Raw genomic sequence first — 20512 nt, forward strand, 5'->3', positions numbered from 1 at the left:
CAATCTTAAATTAGTCATTCTAAAATAGGTGCATCATTGCAACTTAATTTTATCTCTCTTTTTTTCTCTCCCCCCCTCCTTCTTTTTTTTTTTTTTTTTTGGTATGGAGGATTGAAACCAGAAAGCCTTACCTACTGGACTACATCTCCAGGCCTTTCAATATCGGTCTCTATAAGTTGCTTAGGGCCTCGATAAATTGCTGAGGCTGGCCTCGAACTTGCAGTCCTTCCTGTTTCAGCCTCCTAAACTGCTGGAATTACATGTGTCCACCAGCCACTGGGTTCAGCTTGTATGTCTCTTAATATTATGATGTTGACCATGTTTCTTGTTCTTACTACTATTTATATATATTGGGTAAAGTGCCTGTTCAAGTTTAAAAGAGAGAGAGAGAGAGAGAGAGAGAGAGAGAGAATTTTTTAATATTTATTTTTTAGTTTTCAGCAGACATAACATCTTTGTTTGTATGTGGTGCTGAGGATTGAATGAGGGCCGTGTGCATGCCAGGCGAGCGCGCTACCACTTGAGCCACAACCCCAGCCCAAGTTTTTTTTGCTGATTTTTAAAAATCATGTTGTCTTGCTGGATTATGAGAGTTTTCCATATATTTTGGATACAAGTCTCTTTACAGAAGTACATATTGTAAACATTTTGTCCCAGGATGTGATGACTTTAAAAAAAATTTTCAGTCCCAGGGTTCTAGGGATTGAATCTGGGGCACTTTATGATTGAGGTGCATCCCCAACCTTTCTAAATTTTTTTTTTTGAGACAAGGTCTCACAAATTCCCCAGATTGACCCTGAATTTGCCATCTTCCTCCTCAGTCTCCCCTGTTACTAGGAGTACAGACATGCTCCACAGTGCTCTGCTCATTTTCTTAAAAATTGTACCTTTTGAAGAGCTTAAGTTTTTTTGTTTTGTTTTGTTTTGTTTGTTTGTTTTTAAATGGTTTATTCTTTCTCTTTCTCTATCTCAGTGCTGGGAGTTGAGCCCACACATGCTAAGCAAACACTACTTCTGAGCTACACCCCTAGCCCTGTGGTCTATTTAAACAAACAAACAAAAATAGACTAAAGGTCAGTAACAATTCCTTTTTTTTTTTTAGGTTCTGGGATTGGATTCAGATGCACTCCGCCATTGAGCCACTGAGTCGCATCTCCAGCCCTATTTTTTATTTTATTTAGAGACAAGGTCTCACTGAGTTGCTTAGCACCTCGCTTTTGCTAAGGCTGCCTTTGAACTCGTGATCCTCCTACCTCAGTCTCCTAAACCACTGGGATTACAGGTGTTCGCCACTCTGCCTGGCTCCCTGTGGTCTATTTTAATAATAGAATATTACTTACAGTAAAATGAATAAAGTGTAAATGGTGTAGCCACTTTAGAAAATAGTTCAAGCAAGGCATTCCCAGTACTGGGGATAGGGGAAGAAAATAGTTTAAATTGTTAAATGTAGAGTTACTATATGACCAATAATTAGACTCCTAGGTAGATAACCAAAGAGAAATGAAAATAATCCCTCAGAAAAATTCGTGCACACATATTCGCAACAGCATTACTCATAATAACCAAAAAGTGGAAACAAGCCAAATGTCCATCATTACAAGTCTCTTCTTAGAAGTACATATTGTAAACATTCATGAATTAATCTCTGTACAATGTAATGTTATCTCACCATGAAAAGAAAATAAGTACTGATACATACTGTTAATAACATGGATGAACCTTGGAAACATTAGGCTAAGTGAAAGGAACCAGACACAAAAAGCCACATGTAAGATTCCATAAATTTGAAATGTTCAGATTAAGCAAATCCATATAAACAGGAATGACAAGAATGGTTGACAGGGCTGGGGAGAAGGACAAATGGGGAGTAAACTCTAAAGAGGACAAAGGTGCTGGGGATCAAACCCAGAGACTTGCACATTCTAGGCAAGTTCCCTATCACTGAACTATATTCCCAGCCCTGAATTGTGTATGTTAAAATTGTGCATGTCAATTTTATGGTATGGTGTTATATTTCAATGAAGCTATAAACCATAGCTGTTAATTCATATTACAGGGATGAATTTCAAAATCATTATACTGAAGTAAGCAATACACAAAAGAGTAATACCAGATAATTTCCTTTATACCAAGTCTTAAAACAGGCAGAACCAGCCAGGCATGATGGTGCAACATTGTAATCAGGGGACTCGGTGGCTGAGGCAAGAGTATTGCAAGTTTGAGGACAGCCTGGGCAATTTAAAAAATTTTAAATTTAAATTTAATTGTTTTTTGGTGCCAGGTATTTAACCCAGGGGTGCTTAACCACTAAGCCACATCTCCAGCCCATTTTTTTTTTTTAATTGTGAGACAGTGTCTTGCTAAATTGCTTAGAGCTTCACTAAGTTGTTGAGGCTGGTCCCAAACCTGTGATCCTCCTGCCTTAGCTTCCTAAGCCATTAGGATTACCAGTGTGTGCCACTACATCCAACCAGCCTGGGAAATTTAGCAACACCCTGTCTCAACATAAAAATTAAAAAGAACCAGGGATGCAGTTCTAAATAAAAAGGGCTGGAAGCCAGGTGTGGTGGCACTGTCTGTTACCCCAGTGACTAAGAAGGCTGAGGCAGGAGGATTACAAGTTTGAGGTCAGCCTCAGAAATTAAGCCAGGCCCTAAGCAACTTAATGGGACTCTGTCTCAAATTAAAACATTAAAAGGGCTGGGGATATATCTCAGTGTTAAAGTACCCCTAGATTCAATCCCCAGGACTAAAATAAATAAATAAATAGGCTAGGAGATGTAGAAAAAAGTAAAAAATAGAGAAGGCTGGGGATATAGCTCAGTGGTAGAGTGTCTCTAGGTTCAATCCTGATTACTGGAATGGGGTGGGGTGGGAACAGACAAAACCAATCAATAGAAATCTAGTTACCCACTGCCTGTGTCAGGGTATGGGGAAAGACTGACATATAATGGGAATTTTATTTTATTTTTTGCAGTGATAGGGATTGAACTCAGTACAGCTAGGCAAGATCCTTCTCTCTGAACTACATCCTATACTCCCAAAGGAATTCTTTAGAATGTTTTTTTTTTTTTTTGGTAGGTGGGATTGAATCCAGAGGTGATTTATCACTGAGCCACATCCCCAGTCCTTTTTATTTTTTGAGGCAGAGTCTCACTAACTTGCTTAGGGCCTAGACAAGTTGCTGAGGCTGGCCTTGAACTTGCAATCCTCCTGCCTCAAGCCTTCTGCGTCGCTGGAATTACAGGTGTGTGCCACCATGTCTGGTTATAAGGGAATTGTTTAGGGTGATAGAAATCACTCATATTTTGATTGGAGTTGATGATTATATGAGTATATACTGGACAGAATTCATGGAACTGTACATTATGTGTATTGAATTGTACATACATTTTTACTTCAATGGTTGTAAAAAACAAAACAAAATAGATTTCTAAGTCAGGCCATATAGTATAATAGTGCTTCCTAAAATTTCCCATGGAATGGTACCCTTAGGCAACAATGATGCACTATTTGATGAGTTTTACTCCAAGGCACTTGGAATTTTTGGCTAGATTGCTCTCAACTCAAAAGCCCCCAGACTAGGCTCTGGCCAAGCTACACAGGCTGAGGACATCGATGCCTGAGAATATGGTTGGAAAGCTCAGTGTAGTGGTTAATGGAGCCTTTTCTGTAGTCAAACAGACTTCGAGTGGGGTTGGGGAGGCATGATTCCATTCCTGCTCTGCAAATAACTACCTCTGTGACCTAGGGCAAATTATCTTATCTCTTAGTGCCTCTTTCCTCATCTGTAAAATCAGGACAGTAATAATAATAATCTTAAAAGATCATTGAGTTCTAGGGGTGTGGTTCAGTAGCAGAGTAGAGGCTTAAGGGCCTGGGTTTGTTTCCACCTCCCCATCATTAACATGATAAAATGAGATAAAAATGTAAGTCTCTAGCATCCACTGGGCACTGCATAATTAATCAATTACAACTATTTCCATAAAAAATGGTCAAGAGTGCTGAGCATATGACACTGTACCTGTTGTCCCAAGGAGTCCAAGACCAGCTTGGGCAACATAGTGAGACCCCGTTTCAAAACAAAGAAATAAACATAAAAGGGACAAAAGCTGCCAGACCATTTAATGAGAACATAACATTTCCCTGTCTAGTAAAGTTTCTCATTTTTAAAAAAATTGAGTATTCTTTCAAAATTTATACATTATACCTTTGGTACTTCCTTTTTTTTTTTTTTTTTGGTATCAGGGATTGAACCCAGGAGTGTATAACCACTAAGCTGTATCCCCAGCCCTTCTTATTTTTTATTCCAAGATAAGGTCTCACTGAGTTGCTAAGGGTCTTGCTAAGTTGCAGAGAGTGGCTTTGAACTTGTGATCCTCCTGCCTCAGCCTCCTGAGCCACTGGAATTACAGGTGTGTGCCACCATGCCTGGCTCAACTCCAAATCTTATTCTAAAGTTAAAAAAAAAAAAACAAAACAGTGTTGGCTAGGTGGCTCAGTGTTGAGTGCTGATGGCAGGACAAGCTAGCATGCGAAAAGTCCTAGGTTCAATCCCTGGTACAAGAAGGAAGGACGGAAGGAAGGGAGGGAGGGAGGGAGGGAAGGAAGGAAAGGAGGGAGGGAGGGAAGGAAGGAAAGGAGGGAAGGAAGGAAAGGAAGGAAGGAAGGAAAGGAAGGAAGGAAGGAGTGATTGAGTGTGGGCAGGCCGGCTAGCCACATAACTTAGTGACAGAGCACATGCTTATTAGCATGCACAAGGCCCTGAGTTCAATACCTAGAAGAAGAAAAGAAAGAAAATTCAAACAGATTCTCAACCCTAGCAGTGTCTAGCCTCTGGCACCAAGTTTTCAGGCATTGTTCTATTGAATTTTCACCTAGTCATAGCAACTCTGTGTTTATCTCTGCCATGCCATGCTACAGCCACCCCCCCACCCCATTCTCCTGCTTTTACATGAGTATCAGAGAGAAACACAAAATTCAAGGGACTCAAGACCTCAGCACCACATACAAAGATGTTGTGTCTGCCACCGAGAACTAAAAAAAATAAATATTAAAAAAAAAAGGGGCACAAGAAATAAATGTCTGAGGATGTAGCTCAATGGTAGAGAACTTTCCTTGCATGCTTAAGGCCCTGGGTTCAATCCCAAGTAACACACACACACACACACACACACACACACACACACACACACAGGTGTCTCAATGGGGGGTATTCTCTCCCATTCCCTCCTCCTCCCTGCTCTTCCCCTTCTATCCCCTGGCGCCTATAATCACCAGGCAGTCTGAGGCTAAGTGGTAGTTTTGCCCTTGGTTGGGGGGGCTTAGAAACCACACTCCTCCCCTTGGGGCCCTCCTGGCCGTTCCAGCATCCTGGTCTTCTCCATTATTGAGATGGGTCTGAAGGGTGTATGGTGTTTCCCATGGTGTGGGTGCCGGAGACAACGGGGGACTGAAAGAGGAGCAGGTATGAGGGTTAACTGAGGGAACAGGGGGATTGTTAGGCATACAGATAGACAAGTGTACGGGGAGAAAGATAAACCCTCAAACCAGCAAAGGAAAAAGGATCCTGTATCTCCCTGGTTTGGAGGTGGATTCCTCACTTTCTCACAAGACTGGTTAAAGACTTTGCAGAGTCCAGTACAAAATGGAATAGTGGTGCCCTGTGGCAAAATTTAAAAACTTCAAGATGGTGACAGTAGACCACTATTCCAAGCGTGGGAGACTTTCTGAGCAGGAGAGGGACTTAGGGGGATTTTGCAATTGCTCAGGCTGCATGCCTGTGAAGCCAGCCTTGCTTTTTAACATCCCTGCTGCTGCCACCAACTTCTCTCATCCCCCAGACTCCCAGGACAATTTCTTTCCTCTTCAGCTACTGATGGGAGGTGGTGTGGGGGGAGTTGAACCCTTAACCACAATCCCTTTCTTTCTCCTCCAATCTCCCTTGTAGGCCTGGGTTCTGCTGCCCCTCCAGATTCCAGCCCAGCTATCACCCCCATGGTGATTGAGGGAGGGCCACCCTCCCCAGGGGCTGCTGCCTACTTCAGCAGAAAAGCCCGACTCTCCTTCCGCCACCAGCTGCATGACGTAGCATCGGCCAATGACTCCACCATTTGAAGGGAGGCAATCAGGGGCTGAACCTCCAGGAAGACTTGGAAACCTCCCTTTACCCATTTCTCAATGGTCCCAGTGTCTGGCTCCCAAATCTATCATGACCTTCTCATTAAATTCTTTCAGACTTTCCAAGTGTTCTGTGTATGACTGGAAGGTTGACAGGGTCAAGGCACTAAGGCTGAGTATAAGGCTGAGGTGGGAAGTGTAGCATCAGGTGGGAGTGGGTCACAGAAATGGTAACTATGAGGCAGACCCCAGGTGTACTAACAGGAAAGTAAATTTGCTGAAACCCAGCTTCAGAGATGAGTGTGGTGAGAGCAAGTTTGGGGAGATGGTTTGCAGGGTATGGTGGCGCTTGCCTGTAATCCCAGAGACTCAGGAGGCTGAAGCAGGAGAATTGTAAGTTCGAGGACAGCTTCAGCAATTTAGTGAGGCACTAAGCACTGTCTCAAAATTGAAATAAAATAAAAATAAAAGGCTGGAGATGTGGCTCAGTGGTTAAGCATCCCTAGTTTCAATCCCCAGTTTGGGGAGGCGGATTGTGGGAGGTTGGGCAGAACAGATAGAATTAGGGAGCATATCATTCAATAAATATTTGGTATTAACTGCCTGCCAGATATAGAGAATGTATCATTGAATCAAGAAGAAAAAACTCTATTTCTTTCTTTCTTTTTTTTGAGCTGACTTTCTAGTACAGGGAGAAGACAAGTAAACAAATAAGTATGACAATATGAGATACTAACAAGAAAATTAAACAGGGTAATGTGAAAATGAGATGGCAGAGGATGGTGTTTCTTTAATTTCAGATGGATAGGAAAGGCTTTTCTGAGTTGAGACCTGAACGACAAGCAGCTAAGAGAAAGCTGGGAAATGAGGTATCAGCGTAGGCCACTGACTCTAGCATACCACTCTGATGCAGGATAGCAGTGAGGCTGTATATATGTGGGGGAAGGGGTATATGGTAAATTTCTACCTTCCACTCCATTTTGCTATAAACCTAATACTGCTGTAAGAAATAGTTTCAAAAAAAAAAAAAATCAGGCTGGTACAGGGCTGCACACCTATAATCCCAGTGACTGGGGAGGCTTGAGTCAGGAGAATCACAAGTTGGAGGTCAGCCTTAGCGACTCTGCTGGACCCTTAACAACTTAATGAGAACCTGTCTCAAAAAAATTAAAAGGACTGGGGATGTAGTTCAGTGGCAAAGCGCCCTGGGTTCAATCCCCAGTAACAAAGAATAAATTAAAATTTTCACAGGACTGGGGGTATAATTCAGTGGTAAAGCTGTTACTTAGCATGGATGAGGCCCCCCCCCCGCCCCCAGGCAGAAAAAACAGTAAATGGTAAGGTTGTAGGAAACCAAAAATAAGGAATGACTGGAGTGTTAAGGTTAAGCAATTGTTGAACTTCAAAGTCTTGGTAAGGAGCCAAAATATTAGTCCAGGTGGTACAGTAAGACATCCAAGAATGTTAAAGCAGGGAAGCAACATGGTCTCATGTTTACAAAGGTTACTTCTCTTGCTGTATGGGAAAAGGACTGTCCTAAGGGCAAGTAGGAAACAGAAAGGCCATTTAGGAGGTTGTTGCCATTCAGAGATCATGGTGGTTTGGATCAGGATTGTGGTATGGAGATGGTAAGTAGATGAATTCTATGTATGCTCCTCTCTCCTGCCCTCTAAACCCCTCCAAGGCAGGATATTATGCATACTAGAACGAGGTTTCCAAATGTATCTTTTATGGTTCCCTGATCCCTACACTGGAGAAAAGAAGACTAAACATTTGTCACTGTCAATAAGCACCACTGAATTCCTTTAGGTCCTTGACGTTGGAAGGAACAGAATCCATTCTCAGCCTTCTGTGAGAATGGTGACTTTCAGAGCCAGTCTAAAGCATTTAAATTCCACTTGCAGACAAGACCAACTTCTTTCCCCTGAAGCCAAGGAAGTCACATTGCTATGTCCTGACCACAAGATGAGGTAACAGAAATTAAGTATGGAGAAAGAGAACCATGAAGTGAGGCTAAAGGAGAGTTCTTCTGGTCTTCGGCCCAGTAATCACTGATGATGACTGCTACGCCAGGAGAGATGACCTCAATCTCAGAATTCTAAATTCTACCTTGGACTTGAACATAGAGGGGTAGGTATTGTTGGTAGCCCCCACATTAACCTTATTCTAATAGTTTAAGTAGCTAGAAATGATAGAGAAAAGGAAATATGGGGGATAGTTTGGAGAAAGAAGTTTGAAAACCAATCATGTAGCTTGGGGCAACCATGTAGCATGTGTTACTGTTGGTCATCGATTCTACCAAACACATCACCTGGTGTAGAATGTTGAAAGCAGGGGAGGCAGTTGTATGTGGGGACGGGCATATATATGGAAAAATCTCTAACTTCCACTCTATTTTACTGTAAACCAATACTTCTCTAAAAAAGTTTACCAAAACAAAAAAGCAAAAACAAATCCTTAAAAAATCAGATTGGGTGCAGTGCATACTTTTACATGCTTGTAATCCTGACTATGTGAGGTTTGAGATAGGCTGGCAGTGAGGTAGGAGGATGGCAAGCATGAGGCCAGCCTGGCCCCTGCTGGAATTACAGCTCAGTGGTAAAGCACTTGCTTAGCATGTAGGAGGTTCTGTTATGATTAATCCATAACACCATAAAAAGAGCAGAGAAAAGAAGGGGGAAGGGGTGGAGAAGGGAAAGAGGAGGAGGGAGGAAGAAAGAAAACCACACATGCAAAAGTCTAGTGAAGAGTGGTGGAACATTCATAAACTCCCTCAATCTCCTGTGTAACTCCTCTTGAGTTTAGTGCAGTGGTTTGCACAAACCACTAGTGGGCCAGACAAGTTCAGGTTTGAGGTAAGAAAAGAACCTCAAATTACAAAGACTCTCTTTGACAAACTGTTTATTAAATTCTTATTGGTACGGGGTGAATATTATTACATCCTAGAATCGCAGACTTAGGGAGGTGGTAAAGTAGCAATGGTGAATTTGGGTATCTGGTCTCCCAAAAGTACCTGCCGCTCTACCCCCGATTCTTCAATGGCTGCCAGGCGGATCACCCCTCCACTGGAGCCATCCCGTTCCATAGCCAAAGCAAGAGCTGTGGATAAAAGGAGGAAGTTGGATTTGGAGTTAGTTGCTGGGAGTACTGTAATAAAGGAGAAATGTTGGTCTGGCTTAGGTAGAGAGAGTTGACGACCACAGGCCCAGAAACCCAAGTTCTCACCATTGGCAGTGAACTGCAGACACTCCTCCTTAGTCATGCCTTCACGGTAGGTAGCATCAACATAGCCATAGATATATGAACTCCCAGAGCCTCCAATGGCAAAGGACTGCCTTACCATCATACCTCCCATGGGAACTGAGTATACCTGCCAGACGGAGAACAGTCACAGTGTATAACCTTCTCCCAGCACATATACATCCACCTTCCCATTGTGGGATCAGTCTGGGGAGAGTTAATGGTAAGTGAGGTAGAAACTGAAATGAGAAATAGAAAATGGTTGGAGTAGAGAAAGGATCTAAGGCAAGGCTTCAGTGCTGGAGTAGATTATTTCACCTGTCCTCCTTCTTGAGGATCCCAGCCAGCAATGATAATTCCCGCCATCAGATCTTCCCGGTATCGGTAACACATCTCCTTAAAGAGGCTGGCTGCTGTGTGCACCAATGGAGGCTCATTCAGTTCAATGCTGGAGGGTTGGGTGGGGGTTACAAAGAAGGCAGTCTTAGGTCCTGACAGTGAGCCCACTTAGTGCATCAGGTCCCAGGACCCTTCCCATACTTGCTCCTTCCCTGCCCACAAGCACCTGTGGAATCCAAGCTGATAAGTGACAGCATCTGCTACAGCCTGGGTGTCAGCTGCAGAGCCTGAACGGCAGCAGAAAATATGGTCATGAATAGGAGTCAGCTTGTCAGTCACTCGATTGGCAATATAGGACCTGCAAGATGGCAGAATAGTGAGGGAAAGACCCCACCTGCCTCCCACCTCCATCCCATCACTATCCACAAGGGAATGGGGGGTACCTGGGGTGTGAGTGTTTTCAGGGATAGGAAACCAGTATTGCTTATTGGTTCTCATACAAATGGAAGTAGGCTGGATGGAGAACAGACTTTTATAAGGATGAATGAAACTATAGAAATACAAGCTGGGATAAATCTTTCTCTCCAGGTAGACGAGAAATTTCCCTGCCCACATTAGTCTGGAGGATTAAGGATGGACTGGCAGGGCTAGGGATGCGTGGCTCAGTGATAAAGCACTTGCTTGGCTGGCCACAGGTTCGATTCCCCAGCACCGAAAAGAGGGAAAACAGGATAGTCCCGCATGCAAGAAAGGGAAAGATGGGAAAATCTTTTATAAATCTGTCCTGAGCTCACCCAGTGGTTGTTCTGGAGTCTGCTCCCAGAACCACACCCCCGTCAAATTGCACAGCCATGATAGTGGTCTGAGAAAAGGGAGAGAAGGATGAGTCTAGACTTTTCCACATCCCCCAACATACATAAACCCCAACAATTCCCTCCCCAGATCCCATAATACAAAACTCGTGCGCCGCGGACCCATTTTCCAATCCTGTGGGGGCCTCTACACTCCTCTCAAAATACCAGAATTCCAACCCTCATGCTCAGAGGTTTCATTTGCCCTGAAAGATAGAATTTCACGCTTCAACCCACCCTTTACTCCCCATCACCAACGTACCACACCACTCCAGCAACCTCAGAATACCTCTCTCTGGCCGTGAGCATAACACAGTCCACCTCCCCTCTCCCAACCCCACTTGGGCTTTATCCTCCCCAGTTGTGCACATTTTCTGAATCCTGACTCCTTCCTCACCCCTGTGGAGACTTCCCGGTTTTCCCAGTCTGGGGCTACAGCCTCCCGCCCCCAGGCGGGTGCGGGACCCTCTCCTCGAGCAGCAACTAAGGTGGCCGCCATCTTCCTCCTCCTCTGCTGCCACAAAGCAACTGTCGTAAAGCGCTCTGTCACTCTCTCTGAGGCCTTCTGGGAGAGAAATCATGCCGCGGTTGACGGCAGAAGGGAAATGAAAGTAGAGGCTACGTTATTTTGCGACAGTGAGCACTTGATGGCAGTGTGTCAGGCAACAAATTAAAGAGAGCGGGGCAGAGAGACAGCGAAAAGAGAAAGTCCTGTCTTGCTGTGGTGGCGCGCGCATATTACCCCAACGAAGGAGGGTCGCAAGTTTGAGACCAGCCTTGACAATTTAGTGAGATCCTGTTTCAACATAAAATAAAACAGGTTTGGTGGATGTAACTCAGTGGTAGATCATCCCTGGGATCAGTGCTTAGTACAGGGGAGTCCGGAAAGCAGGGGATGTTGCTCGGTGGTAGAGCACTTTTGCACATGCAAGGTCCTGAGTTCAGTACTGGCCTGGGCTGTACTGATCTGTCTGATTGGAGCCTGGAGATCTGAGTTGGAATAATCGTGGGGTGTTTTCATTTTTCTTGGCTGTAAACTTAGCAGCGGTTGAATTACAGGGTCTTATGGTAACTCTATTTAACATTTTGAGGAACTGACCATTGTTTTCCGTAGCGACTGCACCAGTTTTTATATTCGCACCAGCCATGTGTGAGGATTCCAATTTTTGTGCATACCGACCAACACTTGGTATTATGTATCTTTCTTTCTTTTTCTTTTTCTTTTCTTTTTTTTTTTTTGTGGCCATCCCAGTGGATATGAGTGCAATCTTCTGGCTTTTTATTTGCATTTCCCTAATAATTAGTGATATTGAGCATATTTCCGTGTGCTAATTGGCCATTTGTGTATCTTCTTTGGAGCAATGTTTATTTAAGTTCTCATTTTTAAATTGGGATTTTTTAAAAAATTGTTGGGTTATGGGAGTTTTTTAAAATATTTATTTATTTACCTTTGAGACAGGGTCCTGTTGTGTTGTTCTGTGCTGACTTTTTTTTTTTTTTTTTTTTTTTGTACTGGGGATTGAACTCAGGGGTACTCGACCACTGAGCCACATCTCCAGCCCTATTTTGTATTTTATTCGAGGCAGGGTCTCACTGAGTTGCTTAGCTCCTTGGCATTGCTGAGACTGGCTTTGAACTCAGGATTCTGCTGTCTCAGCCTCCCAAGCCGCTGAGCTTTTTATATTATTCTTGATATTAGAAACATCCTGTACATGATTTCCAAATATTTTTCTCCCATTGGCTTGTTTTCTTAAAAAAAAATTATTGGTTGTTGATAGATCTTTATTTATTTATATGTGGTGCTGAGGATTGAACCCAGTGCCTCACACATGCTAGGCAAGTGCTCTACCATCGAACCATAGCCCCAGCCCTGGATTGTCTTTATACTTAATTCATTTGTATTCTTTGAAGAAGGAAAGTTTTGATATGTGTGTGTGTGTGTGTGTGTGTGTGTGTGTGTGTGTTGCTGTGAATCAAACCCAGGGCTTCATATTTGCTAGGAAAGCTCTGTACCACTGAGTTACATTCCCAACCCTTTAAAAATTTTTACAGATTCTTCCTAAATTGTTCAGGCTAACCTCCAACTTGGGATCCTTCTGCCTCAGTCTCTGGAGTCACTGGGATTACAGGATGTGCCACTGTGCCTGGCACCTGTGTTTTCTTTGAAGAGTTCTGTAGTGCTGACTCTAACATTCTTATATCCGTGATCCATTTCAAGTCATTTTTTTTTGTATATGATGTGAAGTCTAAATTCATTTATTCCTCTTCATCTTCCTCCTCCTTCTTTTTTGGTACTATGGAATGAACCCAGGGGTGCTTAACCACTGAGCCACATTTCTGGCCCTTTTTTTTTTTATTTTGAGAAAGGTTCTAAGTTCTGAGGGCCTTGCTAAATTGCTGAGGCTGGCAACTTGCAATCCTCCTACCTCAGCTTCCCAAGCCACTGGGATTACAGGCATGCCCACCACACCGGCTTAAATTCATTCTTTTGCATGTAGTTACCCAGTTGTTCCAGCCCTATTTGTCAAAAAGGTTCTTCCTTCCCCCTTGAATGTTTTTGGCATCCTTGTCAAAAATCAATGGAGCAGGGAGTTGGGGTTATGGCTCAGTGGTATAGTGCTTGCCTAGCATTTGTGAGGCACTGGGTTCGATTCTCAGCACCACACATGAGCAAATAAATAAATAAAGGTACATCAATAATTAATAAAAATATTTTTTAAAAATCAATGGATCTGGACTGGGAATATATCTCAGTTGGCAGAGCGCTTGCCTAGCCTGTGCAAGGTCCTGGATTCAATCCTCAGCATCACCTAAAAGAAAAAAAGAATCAATTGACCAAAAGCTAGAGGTGGTGGCATTTGCCTATAATCCCAGTTACTTGAGAGGTTGAGGCAAGAGGCTTGCCTTGAGTCCACAAGTTAGAAACTAGCTTGGGCAACACAAACTCCAGCTTAAAAAAAAAAAAAAAAAAGCAATTTACCAATAATATATGGATTTATTTCTATACTCTTCTCCTGGTTTTATTTCAATGAGCTATTATTTAATCCTCATGCCAGTATCATACTGTCCTGATTACTGTAGCTTTGTAGTACATTTAAAAGAAAATTATCCAGTATATCAGTGCATACCTGTATCCCAGCTACTTGTGAGGCTGAGGCAGGAGGATTATTTAAGCTCTGGAGTTCTAGATTAGCCTAGGCAACATAGACCACATCTCCCCCCGCCCCCTCCCCCCCAAAAACGCATAAAATTTTAAAGAGTGAAGTTCAGTGTCATTTGCTACATTCAAAATGTTGTATAACCACCATCACTATATAGTTTCTGAATGTAGTAATTTCTGAAATTGGAAGTGTGGATCCTTCAACTGTGTTTTCCTTTTCAAGATTGTTTTGGCTATTCTGGATCCCTTGCATTTGCGTATGAATTTTAGGAGTAGCTTGTTCCTTTCTGGGAAAAAAAATTAGGAATTTTGTTAGGGATTGCATTGCACCTGTAGATCAATTTAGGAAAGTGCTGTCTTTTTCTTTTTCCTGTACTGGAGATCAAACCTAGTGCCTCATACATGGTACTACTACTGAGTTAGGCCCTGGCCTTTCTTGTATTTCGTTATAATCCCTTTTTGTGTGTGTATGCTGGTCTTATGTATCTATTCACTGTGCTACTGAGCAACATTACTAAACTCTTGGCCTCATTTGTGATTTAATTAATTATTTTTTGAGCAGGAAAGTGACAGGAAATAAACTGCATTTTAAAGTGTTATTTTTTTCTGCTTTACTGACAATACATTATTGGGAGGGAAAGGATGGACAGAGGGACAACTAAGAAGCTGTTGCAGCTGTGTATGATGGCACATGCCTGTAATTCCAGTGACTTGGGAGGGGCTGAGACAGGAGGATTGCAAGTTGGAGATCAGCCTCAGCAATTTAGCCAGGTTCTAAGCAAATTCCCAGGACCCTGTCTCAAAAAATTAAAAGGGCTGGGGGTGTGGTTAAGTGGCCCTAGGTTAAATCCCCAATACAAAAAAAAAAATATTGCAATAAAATTAGTTATCCATAAAGTTGTCCTGGACAAGGGTAGTAGTGTAGTAGTGGTGGAAAAAGTGGGAAATTGTTAGATACTCACATATTGGATGTTGATGTGATGAATGGGAAACAGAAGAGTCATATTACAAGGTTTATGGTCTAAGGTCCTGAAGAATGGAGGTATTTACTGAGCTAGCAATGACTAGTTTGAATATGTTAGGTTTGCTATGCCTAGTTCACATCTAAGCAAAAATGCAGAATTCACAGTTGTAGACATAGGATTCTGGAGTCAAGAAGAAAGTGTATGGGAGGTATAATTTGGGAATTTGCCTCGGAAAAGGGCAGGCTTTTTCATGTTCAGTGCTGTTTTGGGAGTGGCCAAAGAATCATTTGGTAAACATAGGATAGACACAAAGTTAGGGAGCTGAGTGTCTGCTTGGTGTGAGGCATGATGTGCAGGTCATGGAAAGGAGAGTGTGCTGTTCATTCAAGGAGACAGAACAATGGACAAGATGCACTTTCAGGGGGAAGGTGATGGGATCCGTTTTGCAGATGTTGTTTGAGCTGACTGTGAATGTCATCAGGAAAGAGTTGCTATATGTCAGTGGAACCTAGAAGACAGGTCTGGGCTGGAGAGGTGGCATGGAGTTGGCAACTGAAGCCACAGGAGTGGTTGAAATAGGTCAGGAGAAGCTTGATCATTTCGGCTGCCGGGAACAGGAATGACACATCTTCCCACACTGTTTCCCTTAAGTGCCTGCCATCATTACACAAAATGCCTGAGGTCGGCTGCTGACAAAGAATACTTCATTCCTCACGGTTCCTCCCATTTTCCTGAGACTACAGAATGAGCGAGAAGCTCAAAATCATCCCCGCGGGGGGCAGGACTTGGCTCAGATGGCGTCACTGTGGGAGTGGGACAGCCAAGCTGCCAGCTCAGGTGTCTCCCATCAGTATTGGGGTCGAGATCCTGGGCTGCGCTGATCCCTTCCCAGGGTTCTCCCTTCTGGGCCAGTCTCTCACCACTGCAGACTTCAAGCCAACGGGAGGAGTCCGTGTCCGGCTATCAGTCCCTGGGTGCGGTTGTGGCCATTCTCCAGGGTGCCAGCAGCCCCGTCTTTGTAGCCCGCTAGTCCGCTCTCTGGTTCCTGGACACGCCAGCTCCAGCAAGCGGCTGCGAGTTGGGAGGGCGAGGAGAGCGAGGCGGGCGGCGTGACGGATGATCCAGGGGTGATATGGGGTCAGGAAATGTCCAATAGGCTTCGCTGCATTGCGTGCCGGCGTCCGGTCCTCCCAGCGTCCTTGTCGCCACCCAGTGGAGGCAGATCTGGGACCAGCGCAGCGCGCGCTGCAGCAAGAGCAATAACATTCGTGAGCCCAAAGACCTAGCCAGCCGAGTTCCTGGGGACCTACCTGGCAGCTCCTGCATTCCTGCCTGATTCTCCCAGACCACCATGGTTGTCAGTGATGTGTAATGGGTGGAATCTGGGGCATGCACGCGAGTCACCAGTGCTGTCACCTTGGTGAAGGCCTTGCTTAAGGTGAAGGTGGAGCCAAGGGGAGTTAGGAACCTGTGTGCTTGGTGGGATGGGATGGGGGAGATGATTTGAGAGGGCGATGGAAACAAAGAAGTGAGGACTGGCTTGTAGGAGAGAGATCACTCACCTGACTAGTTCCTTCCATCCTGACAATTCCACATCCCCTTTCCAATTTCAGACTGGCAATAAAGGGCCTTATCATGCAGCCCAGCACTCCGTGAGGCCCCAGACAACAAAGCTCTTCTCTTTGGGTACCATCAGAGGATCCGGCTCTTGCTGGATCTACTTAGCAAGCAGGTGGATTAGGCTCTGAACACATTGTCCCTAAGGTCTAGCTTCAGCCCTTTTCTGCTATACTCAGTTTCATGATGGGAAAGAGGAGATGAGGAAGAGGACTCATCCTTCACCAGACCCTTAGCCTAGCTCCCTTTCCCCCTGGGTTCTATCTGGGGCTCTCAGACTCAGCCCTGTCTTGAGCATACCCTGTCTTGAGCATACTTGGAAGGCAGTGGACCTTCTGGAATGCAGGACTTTGCCAGGGCCTGCAGTCTGACAGGATGCTTGGGAAGAGGGGAAACTAAGTGGTGAGGTCCAGAAAAGGGAGCTTGGGTTCTAAGGGCCTAGACTCCTGAGTTTTTCCCTGAGCAGGTAAGGAAAGAAGCCATTCACCAAGGATCTGATCACTGAGATGAAAAAGCACCAACACAAAAATAGAGGAATTGCCTGGTGGAATCAGCAACCTAGGGCAGGGTGAGGCAGTGAGACCCCCCCATGGCTGCTGCTGAGACCACTGCCCCCTCACTAGCCCCTAGCTAGTGTCGTCATAGGTCTCCAGGAGGGGAAAGATATGGGCAATGAACTGAGATGCAAATTAATTTATTATTAAATTAATTATTAACCTTTTAAGACCCCTTCCCCTGTATACTTTGCCCAAAGGGCATCTACCGTAGGGTGAGGGACTGAATGAAGATTTGGGGGGAATTGGCAACAATGACACATCTCTACATTTCCTTTTCCTGTAGGGTCAGCTTATAGTAAGAGGCAGCATGGGTATTACTGGGGAGAGAGGCTAGGGTAAGAACCAGTTCCCCTACTGTGGACTGTAAGTTAACTCTGGACTTGGATTCCCTCCACTATAAATTGAGGATAATAATAGGTACTTGCAAGCCTCATGTGAGGATTAAATGATAATGATTGTGAAAATGTTGTAAATGGGAAAGCTGACCACAATTGCCCTACAAATCTTCCCAAGTTCAGTGGGGCAGGGGAGGTCTTTGGGATCCAGCGACCACTCACTTCTAAATTTTCCATTCTATTCCCAGAGAACCTTGTCATGATCTAGGTATGTGACCTTTCAATTATGTACTTTAGGTTTTATCCTTTTACATTCTTTTGGTTTAACTTTTTAAACTCCAGATTGATTCCACGCTCATTTATAAAAATTATCTTCATTAACTACTTCCACATGCCAGGCCCTACTAGGCCTCCAGAATATAAAAGTGTTCTCCCAGAGCTAAACATCCATTGAGGGAGAATTTTCTATTTGTTTTCCCCATGGGAGCTCTGAAGAAGACAGGGGCCTTGTTTTTCTTGGATGCTTACAGGCCAAAACTCATTATTACTAAACAAATAGGAATTGAATAAGCAAAGCTGTGTGTATGAAGGGCAGGCAAATCAGGGGTGGAACTCTCTAACAGATCTAGACAGGTTTTGTTTGCTTTTTGTTTTGTAAATTAGAAGTCCACCCGGTGGAAAGAAAGTAAGGATATAGTGGGGGCTCATGGTGCAGCAGCTCTGGAGGCCAAAGCTGTAGGATCACCATTTCAAGGTCAGCCTGAGCAATTTAGCAAGGCCCTAAGCAACTCAGCGAGATCCTGTCTCTAAATAAAATGCAAAAGAGGGCTGGGGATGTGGCTCAGTGGTTAAGCGCACCTGGGTTCAATCCCCGGTACCAAAAAGAAAGCTTGGATACAGGAAGTGATAGAAGAAACAGCCTGTTTTGTTCTTAGGGGGTTCTTAGAGCCTTATCCATAAACATCTTAGAGTTGGGTATATCTGGTACTCTGGATTCTCAAAGGGTCAGCACTCCAGTCTCTAAGAAGACCCATCCCAATTCCATCCGTTCATGAATTGCCATATGCTCACTCTATGCTCCTCACATCCTAGGGCTCCCTAGGTTGCCCCTGGCCAATCCTGTCTCTGAGGCCTAGTCCTGGACTTTGTTCCCAGTGTTGGAATGGTTCCCTGCTTGCTGGTTTTGACTTCAGGCAAGTCATTTGTCATTTCTGGGCCTTAGTTCCTTCATCAGCCACATAGGAAAGGTAATTCAGATTTCCTAACATTGTGAGGATTAAATAAAATATGTCTGCAAAGCACTAGCCACAATTTGTGTCCTATAGTAAGCCTTTAGTATGTGGTTATTATCTCAACTTGCCCACTGTCACTACCCCTCCTTTCTTAGCTTTGGGACTCTGCCTTCCTGAAGTCTGTGGAGTTCCCGGAACAGATTAGTTTTGAATGTCACTTAATCCTGGAGGCCCTTCCGCAATTGGAGCCTAGATTGGGGCTGATAGGGACTGGACTGATATAAACCTGAGTTAAGAGGCCTGATTCACAGATGCTGCAGGATGGAACCGAGTGTGGGAACCAAGCTGCTGATGCTGTTGTGGGCCGTGTACTGCAAATATGCGCTGGCAGATGGGCTGATCGGCTACCCTGTCATTGAAGTGACCAACGGGGGTCCCTGGGGCGACTGGGCCCTGCCTGAGATGTGTCCTGATGGATACTTTGCCAGCGGGTTCTCACTTAAGGTGAGAGCTCTAGGGCTTGGAGGGGGTGGATATGGCATGGGGCCATGGAGCCAAGGATGGCGGTCCCCTAACTCATCCTCACTACCCAGGTAGAGCCCCATCAAGGCATTCTCGGTGATGACACAGCTCTGAATGGGATCCGGCTGCACTGCACACGTGGTAACTCTGAGCTCAACACTCAAGTTGTGGAGTCCCAATCTGGAAAGTGAGAAGGGGCAGGGGCCAAGCATGTCTTAGGGTCAGGGCATGTCTCTTACCCTCCTGTTACATGCCCTCTCCCAGCAGATAGACTCCTCCTGAATTAGTTTAGACTTGAGGAGGTGGATGGAAGTCCACCTGTCTGCACCTCACGGAAGGTCAGGTGGTTAAATCCAACCGAATGGGGTGGCCCTGACCTGCCTTGGAAAGTCCCACGTTCTGGGTTGGCCTCAAGGTGAGTAGGGAGTGCTCGCAGAGCTAGCGCTTCTCCTCTTCCCTTATAGGTGGGGTGCATGGAGTGAGCCTCTATGGTGTCCTAGTGGTGGCTTCCTAGTGGCTTTCTCACTTCGGGTGGAAGCACCCATAACCCCTGGGGACAACACCGCGGTGAACAACGTGCGTTTCCGGTGCTCAGATGGCACGGAGTTGCAGGGGCCTGGGCTGGACTGGGGAAAATTTGGAGAATGGAGCACGTCTTGCCTGAAAGGTGCATGTGGCTTACAGACCAAGGTTGAGCAGCCTAGAGGCCTCCGTGATGACACTGCACTTAATGATGCTCGAGTATTCTGCTGCCTCACCTAACCTTGTCCTAACATTGTCGCAGTCCTCTCCCCGGCTGGCCCGGAGGCTAGTCCCATCCCCCGGGGATTAAAACATTTTCATCCTGACTTTGGTTTGGCTTGTTTTAGGAATGAGAAATTGTGTCTCCTTGTTTGCCTACTAACCCAGTACTGGGCCAGGTCTACATTTGAGTGAGATCTCAGGCGGTTCATGGTAGGCTGCTGCAAGTTATGGGCCCCTTCGTCATGAAAAACAGCGTGTGTATGTGTGTGTGTGTGTGTGTGTGTGTGTGTGTGTGTGTGTGTGTGTATGTGTGTGTGTGAAGGAAGTCTCTGGCTTTCTGAGGACATCTGTAAATACCCCACCCTCATTAAGAGCACAGGTTGTCTCCTTTCCAAGTTACCTGTGATCTCAGGTTAAGAAACTTCTGCCAAATCAGGAGGTGACAATGCTACAATAGCTTTAAGTCTTTATCTTCTAGAGTTTAAGAGGCTAAAGTGTCTTTTTCCATAGTTTCCAACCCCCCCCCCCTTGCTAAATCCAAATTTGACTTTTTAAATACTCTTAAGGACCTTTTGTCCTTCATTGCTGTTCTCCCTGCCTAGAATCCCCCAGGTACCTAGATGATTAGCTCATCCTTCAGATTTTAGCTCAAATCTCATTTTCTCAGACTTTTCCCTGTCATTAAAAAACAAAAACATTAATAAACAAAAACACAATAACTCCATCAGTTAATATCTATTCTATTACCAATGTGTTTTTAAAAAGCTTTTACAGCTGGGTGCCCTGGTAAACACCTGTAATTCCAGCCACTTGGGAGGCTGAAGTAGAAG

At 44.6% G+C, this 20512-nt stretch overlaps 4 protein-coding genes across 7 annotated transcripts; 2 read left to right on the forward strand and 2 right to left on the reverse strand.

Moving 5' to 3' along the window:
• The first annotated feature begins 5394 nt into the window (after positions 1–5394).
• On the forward strand, positions 5395–6144 carry C3H17orf114 (chromosome 3 C17orf114 homolog). Its single transcript, XM_078041267.1, has 2 exons — positions 5395–5467; positions 5951–6144. Exons 1-2 carry the CDS (start codon positions 5395–5397, stop codon positions 6115–6117), a joined length of 240 nt encoding a protein of 79 aa, XP_077897393.1. The 3' UTR covers positions 6118–6144.
• Positions 6145–9004: 2860 nt separating this feature from the next.
• Psmb6 (proteasome 20S subunit beta 6) lies at positions 9005–11103 on the reverse strand. 2 transcript variants are annotated; one of them, XM_005337366.4, is made up of 6 exons: positions 10948–11103; positions 10494–10561; positions 9926–10057; positions 9679–9808; positions 9346–9490; positions 9005–9219 (listed from the first exon to the last, which is right to left on the reverse strand). In XM_005337366.4, the coding sequence occupies exons 1-6, from the start codon at positions 11047–11049 to the stop codon at positions 9077–9079; spliced, it is 720 nt and encodes a 239-aa protein (XP_005337423.1). In that variant the 5' UTR covers positions 11050–11103; the 3' UTR covers positions 9005–9076. The 2 variants fall into 2 exon arrangements, with proteins under 2 accessions (XP_005337423.1, XP_077898861.1); XM_078042735.1 differs by having other exon boundaries at positions 9005–9239.
• Positions 11104–11194: 91 nt separating this feature from the next.
• On the forward strand, positions 11195–19786 carry Vmo1 (vitelline membrane outer layer 1 homolog). 3 transcript variants are annotated; one of them, XM_078042738.1, is made up of 4 exons: positions 11195–11370; positions 18728–18920; positions 19010–19125; positions 19403–19786. In XM_078042738.1, exons 2-4 carry the CDS (start codon positions 18738–18740, stop codon positions 19698–19700), a joined length of 597 nt encoding a protein of 198 aa, XP_077898864.1. In that variant the 5' UTR covers positions 11195–11370; positions 18728–18737; the 3' UTR covers positions 19701–19786. The 3 variants fall into 3 exon arrangements, with proteins under 3 accessions (XP_077898864.1, XP_077898863.1, XP_077898862.1); XM_078042737.1 differs by having other exon boundaries at positions 11195–11338; XM_078042736.1 differs by lacking the exon at positions 11195–11370 and adding an exon at positions 14841–16113.
• On the reverse strand, positions 15607–17051 carry Gltpd2 (glycolipid transfer protein domain containing 2). Its single transcript, XM_013363778.4, is given in 6 exon segments — positions 15607–15684; positions 15686–15820; positions 15822–16143; positions 16238–16275; positions 16277–16392; positions 17036–17051. Coding segments are annotated over 6 exon segments (705 nt in total).
• Positions 19787–20512: the final 726 nt, after the last annotated feature.

This window comes from Ictidomys tridecemlineatus, chromosome 3, assembly GCF_052094955.1.
Source record: "Ictidomys tridecemlineatus isolate mIctTri1 chromosome 3, mIctTri1.hap1, whole genome shotgun sequence".
Lineage (NCBI taxonomy): Eukaryota > Metazoa > Chordata > Mammalia > Rodentia > Sciuridae > Ictidomys > Ictidomys tridecemlineatus.